The sequence below is a fragment of the Monodelphis domestica genome, chromosome 4, assembly GCF_027887165.1.
Source record: "Monodelphis domestica isolate mMonDom1 chromosome 4, mMonDom1.pri, whole genome shotgun sequence".
In the NCBI taxonomy this organism is placed as follows: Eukaryota; Metazoa; Chordata; class Mammalia; order Didelphimorphia; family Didelphidae; genus Monodelphis; species Monodelphis domestica.
Genome location: NC_077230.1, coordinates 305,390,989 through 305,415,604, shown reverse-complemented (window position 1 = coordinate 305,415,604; position 24,616 = coordinate 305,390,989). Strand labels below are relative to the sequence as shown.

Below are 24,616 nucleotides of genomic sequence, written 5' to 3'. Positions count from 1 at the left end.
TTATCAGGAAAATAGGAGTTATACTTGACTCTATCTCATAAAGTTAGAACCTATTGGAAAGTGATGAGTACCTTATTATCAAGTCCTTATAGCTATAAGTAAACTATGGCCAAAATGAAATCTATGCTAAACTAATGAACATAAATTTAGAGGAAATAAAATGGTTACTGTACTTTATTCTTTCTTATAAGAGACACCGATTTATTTTTAAATGCAAAGCGTTTTCCACATTTCTGAAAAATCAAGACAGTGTTTTTAATTTCCTTTCTAAAGCTATGCACTTTAAGTCACTTAAAATATTATTTTTGGAAGGGCTTCATTAGGCTGACAAAGGGATCTTTGACACAAAATGGTTAAGAATCTCTTACTTAAAAGATTTATCCAGGCAATATTCATTTCAATATGAAAATAGATTTTTCTGAATTAACTGGAAGACAGAGAAGTTCCAGATTTTCCAGACTGTGGAACAGACTGAATGAAGAATACTTAAGACAAAAGATCAATAATAGCTACAGGATATTACCTGAATTATTACAAAAATCAAGAAGAAAACTCAAGCTCCCCCAGGAGTATGTGTATGAGGGATGGGGGGAAAGGAGGTAGGACATCCCAGTATCCTAGAGAACATGGTTTAGTGAAAAAAGATTTGTACTCAGAAGACCTAACTCTACTATACTAAATATTTTTCAGTAAACCACTTGACTTCTCGATATCTCTAATTCCCTATCTGTAAAAGACAGGAAGAAGAGAGATTCTATGACCCTAAGGTCTGAAAGATATATAGCTAAGTAAATTTTTTCAAAAGTTGTTCTAAGGGAGTTTCATTTTTCAGTTTGGTGTTTCACTGGAACAAATTATTTAGTTTTTAAATCTGAGAAATAAGAATCAGAAAATTCTTATAAAACTAGAGCAAACTCAACTGCAGAACTGCTGATCTGAATTTTAAAGAAATCAAATGTTTTGTTGCTCAAAACTATGTGATAGCAATATACTGAAATTAAAGGAGTAGTTCATTCATTCAATAAATATTTACTGAGTATATAATGTACACAGCAGAATTATTACGTATAAGGAACTAAAGCTGTTAAGTGCCAAAATAGAAAAACAAATCACATGAAATGATTATTTTAAAACAGAAAGGAAAATATTTTCTCTCAAATTTCTTAGGTAAGAATAAGTATCATTTGAATTTACTCATTTTCATTTAAAATAGATATACTATTAAATAAATAGGAAATAATTACATGCTGTTAGTTTCTGTAATTTCCCACTAAGGTCTGGCTGATCAGACTTATCACAGTATATAGGGAGAACACACTGTATTCCTACAGGCTATTTATATTCCAAAAGAGTACAAGATAATAATGGCTCTATCACAAGGGAAAGGCTACAAGTATGAGCCCAGAAACAGACAGTAGTTTGAGGATCAGTCTAATTAATAAAAATCCACTAAATGGCTTGAAACAAAGTACTTAATTTCACCCCTTAACAACTCATGAAACTAACCAGGCATGCCTACATTCCCTAGAATGTGATTTGAACTAGTAGAAGGACGTCCTAAGTAATGAAATTATAGATTTTCTTAAGTATTAAAGTAAAATCTCTTCTAGTGCCTCTTCTGCTAAAGTGCTTTCTGCTTTAATTTATATGTTCTATATTCTATTAAAATATGTTCCATTACCTAGAATGTTCTGTAGATTTCCAAAGCTACTCAAAAACTTGAGGAAACAAAGTTACTATTCTTCAGTCTTAGGACTCCTAACTAAAAATCCAATATGGCAAGGTAGAAAGAACAAATTCAAAACAACCCAGCATTTGAATCCTGGTTTGGTAATCTATGTGACTTTGGTCAAGGCCAGACCACAACTTCTCTGGATCTGTTTCCTCATCTATAAAATGAAGAGATTAGACCACATGGCATCTAGGGAACCTTCTAGCCCCTATTACCCCACTACTGATTAGAATAGTACAATAAACGCATCTGTCTGATTGTTTAATGTGTTAACATTTCTACAAAGCAGCAGCTGAGTAACTCCTATTCTACTAAGCATTAAAATAACTTTTATGACATTATAGACTGGAATAATCTATTTTTATACTAATTCTATCACTGCTTATATATTTCTGTTCTTCAAGCTGCATTCCAAAAATGGAAGAGGGTGCTCAAAAATGCCAATCACGCATTTGGGAGTTATATATATGCTTGATTCCAGCAAAACAATATTGCTCACCCAGCCCCTCCCCCAATCATATGTATATAAGGACATCCCATTTAATATCATCAATTGGCTTTACAATGATAACATTAGTTGAATCTTAAAATATTCTGATTTGAACTAATGCAGAATTATAGGAAATTATAGTAAAGTTTGGTGTTATTTCAAAATAATATCAATTAGAGCTACATTTTTAACAGTTCTTATTGTTTAATTTCATAATTTTTGAAGCACTTATTTTCTTACTTTGTTCCCATGAAATAAAGAATGCATTATTGTCCCAATTATCAGATATTATTAGGTAGTTGCAATTTACCCCAAATATCATTTTTCCAATCCATTCCCAAACTTTGAAACAAAGAAAGGAATCAAAGTTGTTCTAATAAAAATTAAGCAAAATACTCTCTTAACAATAAACAGAATTTTAAGATTGTACTCACAGGAAGAAAAAATAGGTATCAAACTGATAGAAAAATAGATGGGAACTTACTAGTTCTCTAAAATATTGGAAGACAGTATCTTTTTTATAAATTTCAAAGTCAACTTCTTTTTTACATTTTCATTTAAAAAACATCCTAGGGGCATCTAGATGGCACAGTATCATTAGGGCACCAGGTCTCAAATCAGGAGGGTCTGGGTTCAAATCTAATTGCGGACACTTCCTAGCTGTGTGACCCTGGGTGAGTCATTTAACCTCATTTGCCTAGTCCTTTCCTTTCTGTCTTAAGCTTGTTTCTAGGACAGAAGGTAAGAGTTTTTTTTTTTAATTCTAAAATGATAAATCAAATATTATACTAATCAAAAATTCAAATAAATAATGCTCAAGTATAGAATCCAAGTAATTAATGCAGATAATTAGTTAAGTTCATTATACTAAAGTCAAAGTAATAAGTTATACTCCAGATTGTATGTGTCACATTTCAGATTAAGGACTTTTTAATATCATTATTTTGGATATTCTTTCCTGAATCCACATAGAAATAATTCTAAGCTATATTAGATGGTTTGATGAGCTGTTGTAGATTTTTTAAAAAATCTTACTAAGAAATCAAAAATATGGCATCAGAATAGGACTAATGAGGAGATAACTGTCATGCCATTTTAGTGACAAATTATAGATTTCTAATTATTTCCATTCAGTGGACTTCTTTCGCAACAAATAAAGTGAGTAGCCTAAGAGATAGCCATGGAAATGACTTAGTACAGTGGAAACAGCAAAGATTTAAGAGGAACTGGGTTCAAAACTTGCCTCTGACATTTGCTACCTGTATGGCTTTGTTTAAGTCATTTAACTTCCCAGGGCATCTACTTCCCTGTCTATAATTGAGTGGACTGCATGTGAGAGCCCCTAAGATTCTTTCAGTTCTAGATCCACTATAGAATGATCTGAGATGACAGTTAACACAAATTTAAAAATTATGACAGTTAATTAAACTAAAACTTTACTAAGTTTTAAAAATATCTTTAGGTAGACCCTTTCTTACTGAAATCCATAGACTATAATATGTAGCCATTTTCCTTACGTTAATAGCTAAAGCACATAACTGGTATTGTTCTAATGTGATAATTTCATGGTAACAGGGTTCTTGAGCCAGCTTCACAATTGCACTTCCAGCAGCCAGTCTCAGACGGGACATATCAGGTTTACTGAAAAATAAGAAAGAAGAAACAAATCAGCTTTTTTTTTTTTAATATGGTATTACTACTTCCTGGATATTGCTTTATAAACATATGTAACATTTATCTGCAAAAATCAGATTCTACAAATCTTCACTATCACCGCCTCTCTCTAATAATTATACATGCATGTTAATTTTAAGCTAACAATCTTTTGGTTTTCCCTTTAAGAAATAGTTTTCTGCCAAACTTAAAATAAATCTGCAGACATGTCATTTGGCTTTCAATACTGAGTTACATGCTAAGCTGAATTTGTGTGTCTGTGTTTTATGTACAGTAAATAAGTAAGTTTCAATGTCTAATCAGTCAATTTATCAACAAGCACAAATATGTAATAGTGTGAAAAACAATGGGCTGGCGATCAGGAAACTAGGTCTGGTCAGAATAATTTTTTTTTAATATAGGCATGTAGAATATTGTTTTTACTTTTTTGTAGTCTCATTTTCATCATCTGAAAATGAGGCAGAGGAATGGAAAATAAATATAAATCCCTAATATGCCAAGAGTAAATATTTATAAAATACCTACAGTGATCCAAACAGAGGCACTCATAAAAGAACTGATATGGAATCAACAGAACTATGAAATCAAGTCCTACCTGTAACCCATCCTGGCTCCATGATCATGAACAAAACATAAAGCATCTAATTCTCTATGATTATAAGTAACACATCCTTTGCTGATCAACATCACTGGAAACTGTTTCTATGTCGGGCATTCACTCACAAAAATAAAACCAGAGGTCTGGCTTTCACACCAAATTATCCAAGTTTAAGTAAATATCCTTCATACTAAATAATCAGTAAAGCAAAAGTCAAAAGTGACAAATAATGAGTCATAATCATATGTGGTTTTATGCAACTTTCCAAGAAATATTCTTTGGATTGGAAGTAACAATTGTTTAGATGTTTGTTGGAAAGTGTCATTTATGTCAAACAAAAATTAATCAATAAAAAATAAAATTTATGATTCATCCATTCTGGAGAGCAATTTAAAGTATGCTCAAAGGGCTGTAAAACTGCATAACCTCTGATTTAGCAATACCAATAGTAGGGCTATATCACAAAAATATTTAAATAATGGAGGGGTGGGCTGGACATATTTGTACAAAAATTTGTACAAAATATTTGTACAAAAATATTCATTGCAGCTCTTTTTGCAGTGGCAATGAATTGGAAACTGAGAAGATGTCCATCAAATGGGAAACGGTTGAACAAGCTATAGTATATGATTGCAATGGAACACTATTAGTTTATAAGAAATGATATGCAATGATTTCAGAAAAACCTAGAAAAAATTATATGAACAGATGTAAAGTCAAGCGAAAAGAACCAGAACATTATACAAAGTAAAAGCAACACTGCACAATGACTAGCCATTAATAACTTAGTCTCAGTAATACAATGATCCAAGATAATTCCAAACTCCTAAATACGATTTCTTTAAAAAGTGGGTTTTAAATAAAAAATGAAATCCAACTCCAAAGAAAGAACTGATGGAGTCTGAATGCAGATGGAAGTATATTATCTTTCATTTCATCTTCTTTCTGTTTTATAGGAATCTTCTTCCACAATATGACCATTATGGAAATACTTTCACATGTAGAATCTAAATGAAATTGCTTAGGGCTGGGGGAAAAAGGGGATTGGGGAGTGGGGTTATGGCCAGGTGTTGCAGGGGACAAGGAAGAAGGAAAGAACTGGGAACTTAAAAATTAAAAAAAAAATTTATGGTAATTACATGTAATTTGAAAAAAATGAAATCTATTAAAATGGTTTTAAAGTGTTGCTTTTAATAATTTCCACTGAGAAATCTGGGAATTTGCTCAGGGTCATATAACCAGTATGAGACAGGGACTGACACTGGCCCCAGATCTTGCAGATGTCCATCCATTTGGGATTTTGTCAATATTAGGACAAAATGGGATTTTGTCAATATTAGGACAAAATCCCAAATATGAGGTCTAAAAAAAAGTGACTTTAAAAAAAATCAAACATTAGTTGAGACTGATATGGCAAGCACTCTAATATTAATTCCTATTTCTATTAAGCCTTATAATTTGCTTTTCTCACAAGAGCCTGCTTTAGCATAACTATCCCTTCGTTATAGATGAGAAATTCAGGCTCTGAAAGTTGGGATTTGTCAAGATCATATACTTAATGATAAGGACTAGATCTTATGGCACCAACTCCAACATTCTTTCCTATACCTTTGATACTTTTCATTAAATAACAGTTTTTAAAAGAGAATAATGAAAGACGGCATAATAATGGCCAAATAATCAACATTCCTAAATGTTTTAATTTCAAAAATTATTTGTAAGCTCCCTTGTAGCAGTTTAAATATAAATATATGCATAAGAACTACACTACCATAATATTATATTTTATATATTTGCTTATTTGTATGCCTATGTTAATTATTTTATATCACACTTTTCGTGGTGAATTTAGTATTTATCAAACAGCCCTTCAAACAATGTTTTATAAAATATGGAATACATATACAATATACAACGTGTTATAAAAAGTATTAATGAAAGAAAATTCATAAATTAAGATCATTATTATAGTTTTATTGTAAAAGTGTATCAATCAATATTAATAAATGAACTGTTTATTGAACACCTACTTTGTACATAAGCATTTTGCTAAAAGCACTGAAACAGATTAAAAAATACAATCATGTAAGGCATGTTTGGTTCTTCCTAGAAATGCCTAGCCTAGCTGCCTTAAGATGCTATATATTCCTACTTTAACTTACTATTGCCCTATATTTCTTTCCCTAGGGCCAGATATTCATTTCCTTCCCAAGTGACAATTAACTAATTCAATAAATTAATTGTACCAATGTGCTAATGGGATATAATTCTAAAATTCCTTAAGGCCCTCCCTCCAATTCTTCAGTCATATATGTAAATTACAAAAAGGATCTAGGCACACAAAATTACTTGGTCTCTCTTTGTATTATAGCAACTTGTAGAAACTACCTAAGGAATCAATAGAAAATAGAATGCAAACACATAAATACATAAAGTTCTTAAAAATTAATAACTTAAGAATATTAGCAAAGATTTCTCTTCCTCAAATGCTGAAATCCTCAATTTGGATAAATTATCATTCTACTCACCTTTATCACTTATGAAAACATGAAAAACATTCTATTTAACACCTGGGTAAAAGAAATAATTTTAGTCTATTTATGAAACGGTGACAAAAAAATTAAAGCTTCTACAATTCATATATGTTTGTGAATTTTTAAGTCAAATATTTTATTGCCTGATAGCAATAATAATCTTAATAAAAAAGTGATTCTTGAAAGTGGTTATGCTGACATGAAGATACATGAATAGGACCAATTAATTTATCAAGAATGTTGTACTGCAGTATTAGCCAGAAATTTTCTCATTAGCTCCTCATTATACTGGATGGAGTGAGAAGAGACAAACCAGCAGGCTACTACAACAGAAAAGTAATGAAGAGATTTATGAAGGCAGTGGCAGTAAGAGAGAGATGGGAACTTATAGAAGAGATGTTATGAAAGAAAAAATGATAACACTTACCAATACAGGAAGGAGGGAGGTGGAAGAGAATGAGTAAAGGAAAATAACTAAGTTTTAAGCCTAGGTGATTAGAATAAAATGATGGTGCCCTACATGGTTCCTTATATAGGGGAATTGAGAAGGGGAGACAATTTGCAAAGATTAATTATCTTTGGATGTGTTGAGTATTAAAGTGGGGCACCTACGTTTCAGGTGTCTAATGAACATTTAAGGATGAAATATAGTGGTTAAGAAGTTAGGGATGGAGAGGTAGATCTGAGAATCATTAACATAATTCTTTTATTGTTACCAGTTATTAAAATTTTTTATTTCAATTTAACAAATACATGTAATTGGACAATCTTGGATTTTCTGTCTGGCATTCATATACTGGGAGTATTTGTTTAACTCAGTTAAACTGAATCATTTTTGTGTTTTCTTAAGTGATCAGGGTTAGTAGAGTGATCATACACTCAAATTAGATTAAATGAATCCATGTAAGCCATGAGACTGAAAACTGAAAATACTAAGAAGTAGAAAAGTAGACTAAAAGATCAAAGATAAAAAAAAAATAGGTCAGAAAGCTTCAGAACAGCTTTATTCAAAAAAATATTTAAATAAGTCTCTTTAATAACACCTAAAATTTAGAAAGATGGAGAGAAATGAGATGGGCATTTGGGGGAAATAACATGAGTAAAGAAAGGGACATAGGTGAAGATGAACAAAGAATTTTCTAAGATTTGATTAAACTGTTAAGTTTGCAGAAGCAAATAACAGAAGATAATTTTGACTTGATAGCACTAGATTAAAGAAGGCCCTGAAATCAATCTTAGAAGTTTATTGGACTTTATCTTGCATGCAATGGGAAGCAATAAAAGCTTTTGGAGTTGGAGTGTGATAGAATAATAGGAGTATACAAGAGGAAAGCAAGGGGAAAAAAGGAAGAGTAGCTAGAAAGCTTCTCTGGCTTTTCCTCAAGATGTCACACCAAAGGAAAAGACTGTTTATCTTCCCTGCACAAGAGGTCAAGTCAAAAGCCATGAAGGCAATGGGGAAGGTAAAAAAGTGACCTAATATAGTACAGCTCTACAAAAAAACCAAATATCCTCTAAGGATATATGCACACATATAAATACTCACATACAGAAACACATCTAATACAACAAGGAAGCAAGTTCGGATGAGGTTAGGGTTAAGAGGGGGGATAATGACAAGCAAAGTAATCTTCCTGATCCAGAAGGAAAAGAGAAATATTAAAAAGCAGGAATCAGAGGTGAGGGTGAAGAAGTAAAATTTTAGAAGGCTTCTTAAATTGCCTTTCAACAAGAATAGCTGAACAAACTGCAATATGTAAATATGAATTTAACAGAATATTACTTAGTTGGAGTAAGAAATGTTATAAGAAATAAATGCAGTTAACAAACGAGAACAATTTACACAAGGATAGCAACATTATAAAGAAAAAGAACTCTGAGAATCTTTAAATCTTTAGGTTCTTAAGACCAAAGATCAAAGCAATAAGCAGTTATGTGTATACCTGACAGAGGATGAAGGACAGTACTCACCTACTAAGAAATGATGGGCAAAAAGTACACAGACATACATTTTTAGAGTGCCTGCTTTTTTGCTAAAAATCCCCAACCCTTTTTTGAGTGGGTAGGAAGGAGTAAGAGAGTACTTTCTCTTTGTTTTTAATTGAAGAAGGTGTCCCTTTCCCCATTTGGGTCACTGTAACAATGTTAAAATTAGAAGAAATTAGAAGTAAAGTTAGAAAAGTGTGACAGTTTTGAAAGTAAAAAGCAGAATTTATTATGTATTTCTTTTTTAAAAACAGCAGTATTAAATGAAGATCTTTCCTTTCATGAAAAATTTGCCTTATGTGCTCTTATTAAGTATACGGAAATACATATTTTGAGGAAGAAAGTAGAAAGGGAAGGAGGGAGGCCTAGGAAGAACAATCTTGTTCATTAAGTTATCCAATTCTTCTTGACCATGGTATCAGTTATGAAAACTGGAGAAATTATTACCTATATGAATCAGATGTCAAGGCCAAAAAAAGCATCAGGATCAAGGAGAAGCTGTATGAAATTGATGAGACCAAACACAATATTCCAATGTATGTGGAGAAGTCAAGAGAAAGACAGGAAAGAGGAAGAACAGATAAGGAAAAAGGATAAGAGATAGAGAAAGGGAGGGGGAAGGAGAGGAAGAAATTCTATATATGCATGAGATCTGGACCCAGAGGCAGTGACACCAAAAACAGTAACCTAAATTATTCTGATCTATCTACTACACACAAAATGGTTTTCCACTACCAAAGAAATGTTGAAGGTAACTACATAATCCTATTAAGTAATCGTATGAAAAAAATATATAATACCTATTTTCAAGCCTGAGAAAATTGAAAATTAGACCCAATTAAAAGGAAGGTGTATGGGCATGGGGAAGGGGGCCAAGGAAGTTTTAAAGAAAATGTTTCATTTGTTGTACTCAAGTCATCATGCCCAAATGAAGTACCTCTGTGCAAAAAGACTCGGTAAATGTGATGCCTAACCAAGCATCCTTAATCTGGGAGATTATGGAGGAGCCCTGCCAGACTCAACTGCGTCTTAAATTTTTTTTTTTTAAGAAAGGAGAAAAAATAAGAGTCTAAAAACTCAAGCCAGACTTGATTCCTAGCAAAATTTTAGGATTCATAAGTGGACATCTACAAAAGGAAGCAATAATCACAAAGGCCTTTAGCCATCAAAAACAGGCTATGATGGGCTAATGATTTACATTTTTTAAAGGATTAAAATACTTAAAGATGAGAACAATTCTTTAGATATAGTCGAATAGATTTTAATAAAGAATTTTTTTAAACTGTTACTTTCTGCCTTGGTACAGTACAGATACAAGGTTTTGGTTTCAAGGCAAAGACAAAGTAAGGGCTGGGAAACGAATAAGAGAGTGGATTAGAATCCAAAATCCTACCATATGTTGTCTACAAGAAACACACCTGAGGCTGGTAGATACTCACAAGGTCAGAATTAAAGACTTATTGGGCCCTCAACTGATAGAAAGAAGGCAAGAGTTGCAATCATGATATCTGACAAAGCCAAAGTAAAAACAAGTCTGATTGAAAGGGATAGGGAAGGTAACTACATCATGATAAAAGGGAGTATAGACAATGAGGAAATATCACTAATCAATATGTATGCACCAAATGGTATAGCATCCAAATTTCTAAAGGAGAAACTAGTGGTGTTGAAGGAGGAAACAGATAGTAAAACTATACTGGGGGAGACTTGAACTTAACACTATCAAATTTAGATAAATCAAATAAAAAAAATAAACAAGAAAGACATGAGATGTGAATGAAATCTTAGAAAATTTAGAGTTAATAGCTATATAGAGAAAAATAAATAGGGACAAAAAGTAATACACCTTTTTTTCAGCAGCACATGGTACATTCACAAAGACTGACCATGTACTAGGGCAAACTTATCAAACAGATGCAGAAAAGCAGAAATAATAAATGCAACCTTTTCAGATCATAAGGCAATAAAAAATAATGATCAGTAAGGGTACGAGGAGAGCCAATTCAAAAACTGGAAATTCAATAATATAATTCTCCAAAATTGGTTAGAACAAATCATAGAAACAATTAATAATTTCATTGAAGAAAATGACAATGATGAGACATCCTTTCAAAATCTATGGGATGCAGGCAAAACAGTACTCAGGGGAAAATATATTAACAATTTAGGGAGGGCAGAGGTCAATGATTTAGACATGCAAATCAAAAAACTTGAAAGCCAAGAGGGAGTTCTACCAAATTCCTTTTATGACACAAATATGGTACTGATACGAAAGCCAGGCAGGTCAAAAACAGAGAAAGAAAACTGCAGACCAATCTCCTTAATGAACATAGATGCAAAAAGCTTAAATAGGATACGAGCAAAACGACTCCAGCAAGAGATCAGGCCGGTTTATTCACTATGATCAAGTGAAATTTACACCAGGAATGCAAGGATGGTTCAACATCAGGAAAACCATCCACATAATTGTCCATATCAACAAGCAAACCTCACATGATTATCTCAATAGATGCAGAAAAAGCCTTTGACAAAATACAACACTCATTCCTATTAAAAACACTAGAAAATATAGGAATAGGAGAGTCATTCCAAAACAGTATCTATCTAAAACCATCAGCCAACATCATCTGCAATGGGGATAAACTAGATGCCTTCCCAATAAGATCAGGAGTGAAATAAGGATGCTCATTATCACCTCTATTATTTAACATTGTACTAGAAACACTAGCAGTAGCAATTAGAGAAGAAAAAGAAATTGAAGATATTAAAATTGGCAATGAAGAGACCAAGCTATCACTCTTTACGGATGATACTTAAAGATGTCTACTTAAAGAATCCCAGAGAATCAACTAAAAAGCTAGTGGAAATAATCAACAACTTTAGCAAAGTCGCAGGATACAAAATAAGCCCATATAAGTCATCAGCACTTCTATATATCTCCAACACATCTCAGCAGCAGGAATTAGAAAGAGAAATTCCATTCAAAATAACCCTAGACAATATAAAATACTTAGGAATCTATCTCTTGAGACAAACACAGGAACTATATGAACACAACTACAAAACACTTTCCACACAACTAAAACTAGATCTGAGCAATTGGAAAAACATCAACTGCTCATGGGTAGGACAAGCTAACATAATAAAAATGAACATCCTACGCAAACTTATCTATTTATTTAGCGACATACCCATCGAACTTTAAAAAAACTTTTTTGCTGAATTAGAAAAAAACCATAACAAAGTTCATTTGGAAAAACAAAAATCAAGAATATCCAGGGAAATAATGAAAAAAAAAATGTGAAGAAAGGTGGCCTTGCAGTACCAGATCTCAAACTATACTATAAAGCAGTGGTCATCAAAACAATTTGGTACTGGCTAAGAGACACAAAGGAGGATCAGTGGAATAGACTTGGGGTAAGTGAACCCAGCAAGACAGTCTATGACAAGCCCAAAGATCCCAAATTTTGGGACAAATATCCACTATTTGATAAAAACTGCTGGGAAAATTGGAAGACAGTGTGGGAAAGATTAGGTTTGGATCAACACCTCACACCCTACACCAAGATAAACTCAGAATGGGTGAATGATTTGAACATAAAGAAGGAAACTAAAAGTAAATTAGGTGAACACAGAATAGTATACATGTCAGACCTTTGGGAATTTAAAATTTTAAATAAGATTTTAAAACCAAGCAAGACTTAGAGTCACAAAATGTAAAATAAATAATTTTGACTATATCAAATTAAAAAGATTTTGTACAAACAAAACCAATGTAATCAAAATAGAAGGGAAATAATAAACTGGGAAACAATCTTCATAACAAAAACCTCTGACAATGGTCTAATTACTCAAATTTACAAAGAGCTAAATCAATTGTACAAAAAATCAAGTCATTCTCCAATTGATAAATGGGCAAGGGGCACGAATAGGCAATTTTCAATCAAAGAAATAAAAACCATTAACAAGCACATGAAAAAATGTTCTAAATCTCTTATAATCAGAGATGCATATCAAAACAAGTCTGAGGTATTACTTCATACCTAGCAGATTGGCTAACATGACAGCTATGGAAAGTAATGAATGCTGGAGGGGATGTGGCAAAGTTGGGACATTAATGCATTGCTGGTAGAGTTGTGAATTGATACAACCATTCTGGAGGGCAATTTGGAACTATGCCCAAAGGGCACTAAAAGACTGTCTGCCCTTTGACCCAGCCATAGCACTGCTGAGTTTGTACTCCAAAGATAAGGGAAAAGACATGTATAAAAATATTCACTCTTTGTGGTGGCAAAATATTGGAAAATGATGGGATGCCCTTCAAGTGGGGAATGGCTGAACAAATTGTGGTATCTGTTGCTGATGGAATACTATTGTGCTCAAAGGAATAATAAAGTGGAGGAATTCCATGGGAACTGGAACAACCTCCAGGAAGTGAGGCAGAGCAAAAGAAGCAGAACCAGGAGAACATTGTACAGAGACTAATACACTGTGTTACAATCGAATGTAATGGACTTCTCCATCAGTGGCAATGCAGTGTTCCTGAACAACTTGGAGGAAAAACTGTGAGAGTAGAAACATAGAAGAAAAGAACCGCTTGATTCCATGGGTCGAGGGGACATGATTGGGGATGTAGACTCTACATGAACATCCTAGTGCAAACACCAACAACATGGAAATGGGTTCTGATCAAGAACACATGTAATACCCAGTGGAATTGTGCATCGGCTATGGGAGGGTGAGGGGAGGGAGGAATAGAAAATTATTTTTGTAACCATGGAATAATGTTTGAAATTGACCAAATAAAAAAAGGAGGGGGGGGGGGGCTGGGCAACTGAGGTTAAGTGACTTACCCTGGGTCACACAGCTAGGAAGCATCTGTAGGCACATTTTAATTTAACTCCTCCTGCCTTCAGGCCTGGCTCTTTATCACCTGAATCACACAGATGTCCTTTCATATAGCATTTAGCAAAGTTTCTCATTCTTTTTGGGGAGAAAATGGAACAATGTACAGGAATATCGATGTTTAACAACTAGTGAAGGGGTGGGGGGAATGTGTATGTGACACTCTTTCACATTTCATCTACATTATTATTAACATGTTCCATTTTCCCCATCACTTTAAGTCAAGAGAATCAACAAAAGAATAAAGAATGTTCCAATTTCTAATGTTCATCAGCTTCCAGGATATAAATGATTACAATATAAATTTAACAATCAGTTTCTGAAAGTTGGTAAGAACTGGTTCCAGTATACCCCTGAATGCAAAATTAGATGACAGATGGATTAATAATGATTTAATGAAAACTGAAAAGGGGCCTGTGTGTGGTCCTACACTATTTTAACACTTTTATAACTGACTAGCCTATAGATGACATCTTATTCAAGTTGAATAAATCTGCAAGACATAATGCAAAAATGGTGGGCTCAATAAACATTTATTAAGCATCTACTATTACAGGTACTGAGCTAAACTCTGGAGATACAAAAAGAGGCAAAAGCAGAATTTAAAAAGATCCTTATGGGCTTGAACAAGGGATAATCCTAATAAAATGAAAATATAACAGGAATAAAATGTAAAGATGAACCTGGGGCCAAAAAATAACTTTATAAATACAAGAGGATAGGGGAAAGGCTAATCAGTTCATCTAAAAAATAATGTGATGAGCTACAATGTAAATATGAATTAACCATTTGATATGATAACCAAAAACTAACACTTTTTTAAACTCTTACTTTCTGGTTTAGAATAGATGCTAAGTATAGGTAGCATAATTAGATACTAAGTATAGCAAGGGCTAGGCATTAAGTGACTTGCCCAGGATCACACAGCTAAAATATGGCCAGATTGAACCCAGGATCAACCAAGTCCAGGCCTGGATTTCTAGCCACTGGGCCACATAGTTGACCCCTAATGAGATCTTAAAACTGCCTTAAAAGCATAGTTTCCAGGAACAGAGTTAATATTCTTGTTGTATTCTGTTCTGATCAAGTCATATCTGTGCTCACTTCTGGACAAAGACATTAGGAAAGCCACTGATGTGATGGAAAGGGACTAGAAAAGAACAATCAGGATAACAAAAAGCCTTAAATTCATGCTGGAGAAGAATAAGTTTTTAAAAATTGAGTATATTTAACCAGGAGAAAAGAAAACATGATAGTTGCTTTCAATGATCTGAAGATTGCTCCAGAGATTAGATTAAACCTGGAGACGGTGAACTCGCAGTGAGTACAAATTACCAAGAAGGAAATTTAGGTTTTGATAGAAGAAAAAAAATTTTTTTAAAGAACAAGGTATACCAAAGCAGAAAGCATTATTCGGAAATAAAATGTGGGTGTGCATGAGGCTTTTAAGAAAATGCTACATTGGGTATGCTGCAGAAAAGAATCTTATTCATATAAAAATTAAGCTCCATGGCCTCTAAGGGGCTTTCCCCTTTAAGATTCTATGATTTCTTAAGAGTCTTGAAAATCAAGTCAATTTTAGCACAGGTCAGTAAAGGCAAATATTTGATCATGTTCAATTCTTTTATCCAATGTCCCTCAAATAATATTGCCCTGGGAAATAAAATAAGTAAAAAAAAAAAGGGGGTGGGACATAAAACTCTTGCCTATTTTCAGAAGAAAAAACATATAATGGGAATATAACTTGTACTGGTGTCAGAGGTAAAAATTAAAGCGAATCTATCTTTATAAAATAAATATATTCCTGAAATACGGGCGTATATTATTTTTGTAGACATAGTGATTCCACTATCAAATGAGATAATTGTGTAAAGCACTTAGCACAGACAGTGCCAATGAACTGGTTAGTTTTGCTGAACAATATTTCACTCTGAGAGAAGGTTCTGTTGGGATGAGTAAACTGAGAAATGATAATAATGTATTTTTTTTTAAACTAAGAAAACCACACCACCCCCTGCCCAAAGCACAGGGAAATTTGCTCATTCATCTTTTGTTTTCCTAAGGATGGGCTACTGTGCTTTAGAAAGGTGACTTTGGTAGGTAGAAAAATCTTTCTACAACACAGATCTGCTCATATCATTCCCCTAGTAATAAAGTTTATGTGGCGTAAAATGACCAACCTTTAGGATAAAATACGAACTCTAACACCTTTTACAATTTGACTCCAATATATATTTTGATTTAAATGACATTATTCCCCCCTTCACAAATTCTCCCTGCTAGTCAAATTACTTGCCCTTTCTCCATATTAGTATTCCATCTTCCACTACCATGCTGTGCCAAAGGGCTTGAATCAATGTATCCCTCCTTACCTCTTTCACAGATTCCTTAGCTTGCTGTAAAAGTCTCAATTACCATCTGCTATAGGAAAACCTTGCCAATTTCTTTTTGTTGTTAGTGTCCTATCCATTATTTTTTATTTGCTTATCTGTGAACCTGCCATATTCACTAGGAGAAAATAAGTTTCAAAAGGCTACAGACTTTTTGTTCTTTCCAATGATTAGCACAACTAGCAAGCAGAAAATGATTAATAAACATTTATTGAGTTGGTTGAGTACACCAATTCTAAGATTCTATTGTCAGTTCATAGGATAATAGAGATATTTGAGGTCTTTTAATCCCTTTTACAAATGAGAACATGGCAATCTAGAAGCAAAGTAATACAAACAAGTCCTAAGAAGCAAAGTAATACAAACAAGTCCTATCAGAACCAAGATTCAGATCCAGATTCTCAAATGTCTAATGCAATAACAAAATCTGTAGGCATCAATAGGGACAGAGTAAATTGACATGATAAACCTCTAGCTTACCATTATACTTTTTTTTTGGATAATGTGGAACTAAATAAAAAATTAAATCCTAAAGATTTAAGATAATGGTAATCTTCTACCTTCATTCTTATTATTAATTTGGAGCAATGTATTTCTAGAAAATAAGGTTATTTCTCCAACCATTCCTGACAATTCTACTCCTAATTGTATAAAAGCAGGTCCAATCTCTGAAAGACATAATAATTTCCAAAATGTTATGGAGACTTGCCTTAACTTACAGAATCCAGGGTCACTGAATTAGGAACCTCACTTGATGAAGATCAATTTTTATCTATTTTTGTTTAGTGCTTTCTAAAAGCTTCAATGACCTCAAATCATATAATAGTATTAGGGAAAGGATCATTACTCATTTTGTGGACTGAATTACTGACTTCCTAGAGTTTCCCTCAAATTCACAGTACAACTAAATCTTCTCATCTTGAGTTGGTTAGTGCATTTAAAAATTTTTAGGGAAGGGTACTAACTGAATTCTATTATACAGCAATAAGTAAATATTTCAATAAATTACTAATGTGAAAATGTTTGAGTACCATTTAACTTACACATTTTGTTTTACAGTAAAACAAAATGTGTAAGTTAAATGGTGAAATTCTGGAACGGAGGTGGAGAGTAGCAATCACAAAAGAAAATAATCACAAGTATTATTTATTCTATATACATATTTTTTTTTGACTAGTAGCCAATAATATTAGGCTAATGCTTTTAAATGACATACTCTTCTGTGCTCTTCATTTGAAATGTACTTTCTATTTTAAAACAACACAGATATGCCCATATCATTCCTCTATACAAAACCATATAACTAGAGATACCTATACTCTAACATTTTTTAAACACAGAAAGAACTGTTCAACACTAGTTATTTGGGAGTTAAGTAATTAAATAGTTGTGTAGTTTGTATACTTTTGAATGACTGATTACCTACCTAATTTTTCCCTGCTCTGTTAAGTCTCCATCACTATGCAATATTGTTGTTAATAATCTCAGTGTAGAAGTTCCTGATTTGCTGTGATTATTTTTCATTCCAAGCAGCCATCGCACCATCATTTTAATGGCCTGAATCTTAAAAAACAAAAAGCAAAAATAGGTAATGAAAAATGGCTGTTTTTTAAAACGAATTTTCAAAACACCTAAGAAAATCATAAAATTCTTCAAAGATAGATGATATTTCTATCAGAATAACAATTTTTCTTTTCAGGTTATAGTAAATTCACTATAAATTTCTAAGCCAAGGATAATCCACTTCAAAGCACTAGAAGTTACATCATAAGTTTGCATAAGGACTCAAAAGATAATTAACTCAACACCCTCTCCCAAACCTAGGGAACAACTATTTTCTCTAAGGACTCAAAAGCTAAGACTCTAACCTTTAACTCCAGGGAGAATTAAGATGTGTTACTTTTTATTATACCAGGAATTTTAAAGATCTTGCAGTAAAGGAAGAAGATAGTCGAGATAATAGTTCTAGGCAAATTAGGACTAATTATAAAACTGGCAGCTAATGACAAATAAAAAGGAAATATGTAGCTCAGTGTTTAAAAATTTTAGGGATGAGGGCAGCTGGGTGGCTCAGCAGATTGAGAGCCAGGCCCAGAGACAGGAGGTCCTGGGTTCAAATGTAGTCTCAGATACCTTCTAGCTATGTGACCCTGGATAGGTCACTTCACCCCAATACTGGTTCTAAGACAGAAGGTAAGGGTTCCAAAAAAACTTTTTAAAGGCCAAAACAATGGAAAGTTCATGATAAAACATAGCCAAAAAGCTGTGTGGTTTTGTGGAAGGAGTGGGACCTTCATATCTGTAGTTAATAAATTAAATATATTTTGCCTATTTTCTATAACCTCAATAAATATAAAATATCATATTTTAAGCATTAAGATAATCTTATATGACAACAGGAGGATAAAATTTAAGTTACCAAATGGACATACAATACTCACTTTAACTAATGTCTCAGGAGAAACTTCTTCATCTGGAACCCAGAGTTTGGTTGTCTTTTTCCCTGGAAGCTTTAAAAAAAAAAAAATTAAGGCTTCTGAATAAAGTATACCTATTTGTATATATGAGGCAGCAACTACGGCATGATAGACAGAATGCCAAGGCCTGGAGTCAGAAAGACTCATCATCTTCCTAGGTTCAAATCTGGCCACAAACACTCACTAGCTAGGTCACCCCATTTGCCTCAATTTCCTCATCCATAAAATGAACTGGAGAAGGAAATGGTAAACCACTCCAGTATCTTTGGCAAGAAAACCCCAAATGAGGTCACAAAGAATCAGATACAACTGAAATGCCTGAACCAAATCATCAGTGCAAACATACATATATAAATACATGCATTAAGCAGAATCACATAACATCTCTGAATTTTAGTTTCCTTGTTTGTAAACTGAAGGAGTTGGAGGTGATTCCTTTAGTGATTCCTAAAGGTCCTTTTGAAGTCCCATCAATATGCAAAGGCTCCGGGTATAGCCCCCAGCAACTCCATCTTATGAAGTACAAGATAGACTTAAAAAGGGCTAAACACAGGAGACCACAGAAATTCATGAACAGAAGGGTTATGATCATTTTGAAGAGCATGCTTAAACCATTAAAATCTATAAAGTTATTAAATTATTTGTACTGTGGTTATAAGACTGAGGGAAAGACTTCATATATTATAACTACTTGAACTACTTCTGTCATTTCTCCCCATAGTTGCTCCTTACTGACCAATGTCTTCTCATAGGACTTTCCTAACCTTCCATAATGAATGAATGGCTTTTTATGTTCTAGGTCATCTCCTATTCCTAGTTCCCATACTCCACTCTCTCTCCCAAAGTATACTGCAAATGTCTAATAAAAAAATGACAATTGGAGCAGCAGCAATATTTCTCAAGATTCTTCAAGAATTTTTTTTCTCAGTCCCCTTGTGTGAAAGTTTAAGTTATCTGGCTGGACTGTCTCTTATCCATTGATGAGGGAAAATAAAAAATTAAAGAATATATTATGTGGATTTACAATCTAAAGCAGGGGTTCTTAACCTGGAGTCTTGTTAAGAACTTCTGATAGAAGATAGGACTAGGACACACACACACACACACACACACACACACACACGAACCTCAAAGGAAAGAGTAATATATAAATATTATATGATAAGTACATCAGAGAGTTGTAAAACAAAGTCATGTGTGAAAAAAGTTATGGATAGGGAATTAAGCATTCCCCCTTCATGAAGAAAGGAGAATTTAAATTAATACTGAAAGGATGGCCTGTAATTCAATAAGCAAACCAGGAGTGGAAGGGCAGAAGGCACAAGAGTGAAAAATGTCATTGTGGCAAGATATATGGAAATACTGGGGTGGAGACAGATTGAAAAGCGCAGTGATATGAGACAGAACTAGAACATGTTAAATCTAGGCAGTAGAGAATGTTAAAAACCAAATTCACCTTTGGAATAAGATAGGGCATAGGGTTTAGTGATAAATCTGATTGTGCCTAGTTTGACATATGTACTCTCACAATAGGTTATTTATTTAACTAAATGCTTTGGTCACGGTTCTTTTATACACTCCAAGGGTCCCCAAAATCCTAAATTTTAACAGCTTAAAACTACATTAACATTTTGGGATATTCCATATACGATATATATATATATATTTGTATATGTATATGTGTATGTATATATATATATATATATATTTGTATATGTATATGTGTATGTATATATATGTGTATGTATATATATATTTGTATATGTATATGTGTATGTATATATATGTATATGTGTATGTATATATATGTATATGTATATGTGTATATGTATATGTGTATGTATATATATGTATATGTATATATATATATATATGTGTGTGTGTGTGTATATATATATATAAAACCTTAAAATTTCACAGACTTATGAATGTTAAAAATTTTACTCCACATTGAGGAATCCTCCAATTCCCTACTTGAAATAATTCCCTACCAGATAGTGAGAACTCTACTTGAATGTGAAAACTCCTTGCTATGGGAGGATCTCTACCCCATCCCTACTTGGGACTGCTTTAGGGGAGAAAACTCCTTGCTATGGGAGGACCTCTATTCCACCCATACTTAAGAATGCTTTAGGGCAGAAAACTCCTTGCTAAACAATGAAAGTACTTGAAAACCATACTTATAAAGGAAAGGAGTTCTTTGAGCCATGAATTGATACAATGGGATGCTAAGTGCCTATAAAGGTGGGGCAACTTGTAAACTACTTAGACCTAAAAGGTGAAAACTTACTCAGGTTTTCTCTTAATGAAATTAGTCGACACAGCAGCATTTTTTCTGACTTACTAAAGAGATTAATCTACTCAGCTGTGAATTCAAAATGGGCTGTCTTTTGGAAAACATCTACAGTGATTGGTAGATGTAGGGACTTAGGGGAGGTGACATGGGAGAAAAACTCCTATATAAGAAAAAGCAGAATCTCTTGAGGATAGATATCCTTTTGGAGAAATCCTTTTGGAGGATCTCTGATGAGGACCACTTGGGAAGAATCTCTTGAGAGAGGCTCTGGAGAAGGGAAGCTCTTGGAAGACAATCTCTAAGGAGGTCTCGCTGGAACTCCTCTAAGGGGACTCTGTCCCTCTGGAGGCTCTGGAGAGAGGTCCTTTGGAACAGTCTCTAGCTGGAAGGCTCTCTGGTGAAGTCAGCTGAGATGGAGCTGGCCTGGTGTCACTAGAATCCTTGTTCAGGCGAGTGGTGAGTGTTAAAAGACTGACTGGCTGATTCTCTCTCTTAAGACTCAGGTCTAGGCCATATTGGCTTGAGGCCCGTCATAATTATTTCTTTCCTACTCTTTCTCTAATTCCTCATTATATTATTAATTAAAAATCTTTATAAAACCCAGTTGACTTGGGTATTTGAATAATTGGGAATATTTCCCTGGCGACCACCTTATATTTGATTTAAAACCAAGACACTGTAGTGAAACATATTTTTTGCGGTCAAATTTACTCACCCTCTCTTATATCTATCACAATTTATATCTTCCACCATTTTAACTCATTACAGTTTATGGGCTTCACCATTTTAAATCTCACTATATATACACACACTCACACACACACATACTTGTACGTGTGTGTATATATAAAGATATATAAATCTATATAGAGAGATATAGAGAGATATAAACCTACTATACGCAAATTACAATTTAAAATATACTACTCTCATTTTTATTTGATTTTTCTAATTATTGCAAAATATTGTTAAGGATTGAAAAATCTATGAAACACAAGTCTAAATGGGGAAAAACACAAATAAACTTTTACCCGGTCATTCATGAGAAGATCTTTAACGATGAAAGTAGCTACCAAAGATTTCAGAGGAGCAGCAAATTGATCTGGTGCAAGGAGAGCTATGTGACCAATAGAAACCAATGGTGTTATGAGATGTTCAAGGTTGCTTGGATCTAGGCTTTTATGCAGTGGCTGAAATAAGAAACATTTTATCACATATTTATAAATTTTTATTCTTAAAAAAAACAGTATGTTCTGTACTTTGAAAATTCAACGCAAAAGTTTATTGTTCATGTAATAACTGAATTTAATATTTATGCTAGCTCTGAAAACAAAAAAAAATTCAAGAAGTACATCAGACATAGGATATTTTTACAGTAATCTCATATTAAAGATGTTAATAATAAAGATTATGCTGTTAATTTTAATTTAGTGTTCAGAAGAAAGATTAGTACAAACCTTAGTAACTGATTAGGCATACTAGAAACATTTTACTTAAATAAATATGGCCATTCTGATTCCTATTAAAATCATTAAAATGTAGGTAAGAGAATAATTAGCCAGTGAGATGTCAACAAAGTAAAAAGTTCTATTATCTAGCCAGTTAGACCAATAGGAAATGTTAATAAGTTAAAAAAAAAACTTTCAGTAAGAATCGTCTTAATCTGAAACCATTACACAGAAAAATTAAGCTGAATAAAAAATAACACTACTCCTCAACAACAAAACATTGAAAGCAAGAAGTATAATATTTGCTAGTTATAATTAATGGTTCTAAAGTCAAGTTTACAAGTTAAACAAAGAGAACTGTCCTACAGCTCTAAGAAGATAGACAGAGGTAAGTAGAGGGATAATGAGGTGAAAATACGAGCAAGGAAGAAACAGTTAAAAGGAAAAACAGATTAGGATGGTTCTAGAAAAGGCATACCAGAGCACCATAAACTATTTATATCACAATGATTTGGATGAAATTTAACATACTCATTAAAAATATTTATTTGGAAATTATAAATACTGGTTTTCCCAAATATCTTCAGTTGGCAAGGTACCAGAAAGTAGCTTCTATTTGTATAATGAAATTAAATCACACAAGAGGACTAAATATTATTCTCAACCATAAAGAAATTAATGAAATATTTTATTTTATATAATATTTTACATGGTCTTCATTTTGAATATATTCCAACTTTTTTTAAATTCCTGTGACTTCATCAATATAGGGAACTTCTGCTTAAAGTAATTCTTTCTATTGATGCATAATAGTTATTACCCTACAATTTGGAATGTTAGGGAGCTACCTCAGAAGCAGTTAAGTGCCATTTTGTGAATGGAATCATCATACTAACTTAATGAGTATTTTGAAAGACCTAGATTCAGCTCATTTGATAACTTCATATTTGCCACTTAATAATACAAAATAAACTACTGTCAAAAACTTACTTGTTTATTGATTAAGTCATTGGTGTTAAAATATAACTCAATAAAACCCAGGGTTCAAAAATGTGCTCCAACAAACTTTACTCATTCATTTAATAGCAGATGTAACCATGAACAATAAATATAACTGCAGTAGTTCCCTACTGCTTCTAGATTAAAATATAAATGGTACTTAAAAATATTTGTTGATTGAGTGAATTTCTGCAATTAATTCACATAATTAAGCATTTAGGAGTATGTGTATATATGAGTGTGTAACTTTCTAAATAACTGTCATCTACAATAACAGATAGAGATTAGAAAGCACAACCAAATTTCTTCCCATAAAATCTAGTCACTTTGAATTGTTAAAATCAATTTTAAAAGCTCTTCATAAACAAATAAAATCTATTTATATAACTTTTGCATTGAGATCTATACATTTTCCAAACATATGCATTCGAAAAATACTAGAAAACATTCAATAGGACAACATATCCCTAATCTTGCCCATATAGCAAAATCACACATTTGTATAGAATTAAAATGTAGGAAACAGACTTAAAAAAAAAATTTTTTTTTTAATTTACCTCAAATATCTGTGCAAATTGTGTCTCTTTACTGGAGAATATTGCATGGATACAGTGAATTGCATATTTGGCTTGGCGTGGAGGTCCTTTTTTAGCTTTATGATGTAGAACTGGAAGCAATGCCCTAAAATAAAATTAAGAAATAGGAAATAGGAAAAAAGAATGAAAAATAGACAAAAGTATCCTAGACACATTTCCCAATGATCTACTTAGAATAAATTTTAGTATATATTCATTTGTAGTAAACACTAAGGTTAAAGGGAATAAATTTTTACCTTTTTCCTCAAATCTTTATAGATGAAAAAAGAATGGATTTTTAATTAAATGAGAAGCAATAATAAATATAACATCTGTAGCCCACTGTTTCCTTGATCTGTATAGTCCTGTTCCTCCTACCACAGCTCAGTTTCTATCAAATTAAACTATTCACACAATGCAGTCTAAAATTCTTCATTTGAGGGTCTCCACTATCTTGTTTGCCCTAATTTACCTTTCTATTACAAATCACCTACTAATCCTCAACCTGAACT

General features: G+C 32.9%; 1 protein-coding gene across 8 annotated transcripts in view; it reads right to left on the bottom strand.

Annotated features, from left to right (window-relative positions):
* Nucleotides 1-24,616, bottom strand: part of PDS5B (PDS5 cohesin associated factor B) — a 237,245-nt gene that overhangs the window by 41,295 nt on the left and 171,334 nt on the right. For all 8 annotated transcript variants that reach the window (XM_056825157.1, XM_056825155.1, XM_056825156.1 and 5 more), the window contains 5 exons: nt 24,087-24,210; nt 22,114-22,272; nt 18,751-18,819; nt 17,736-17,872; nt 3,740-3,863 (listed from right to left, as the gene is read on the bottom strand). In XM_056825157.1, the coding sequence (XP_056681135.1) occupies nt 3,740-3,863; nt 17,736-17,872; nt 18,751-18,819; nt 22,114-22,272; nt 24,087-24,210 (613 nt within the window). The remainder of the gene's footprint in view (nt 1-3,739; nt 3,864-17,735; nt 17,873-18,750; nt 18,820-22,113; nt 22,273-24,086; nt 24,211-24,616) is intronic.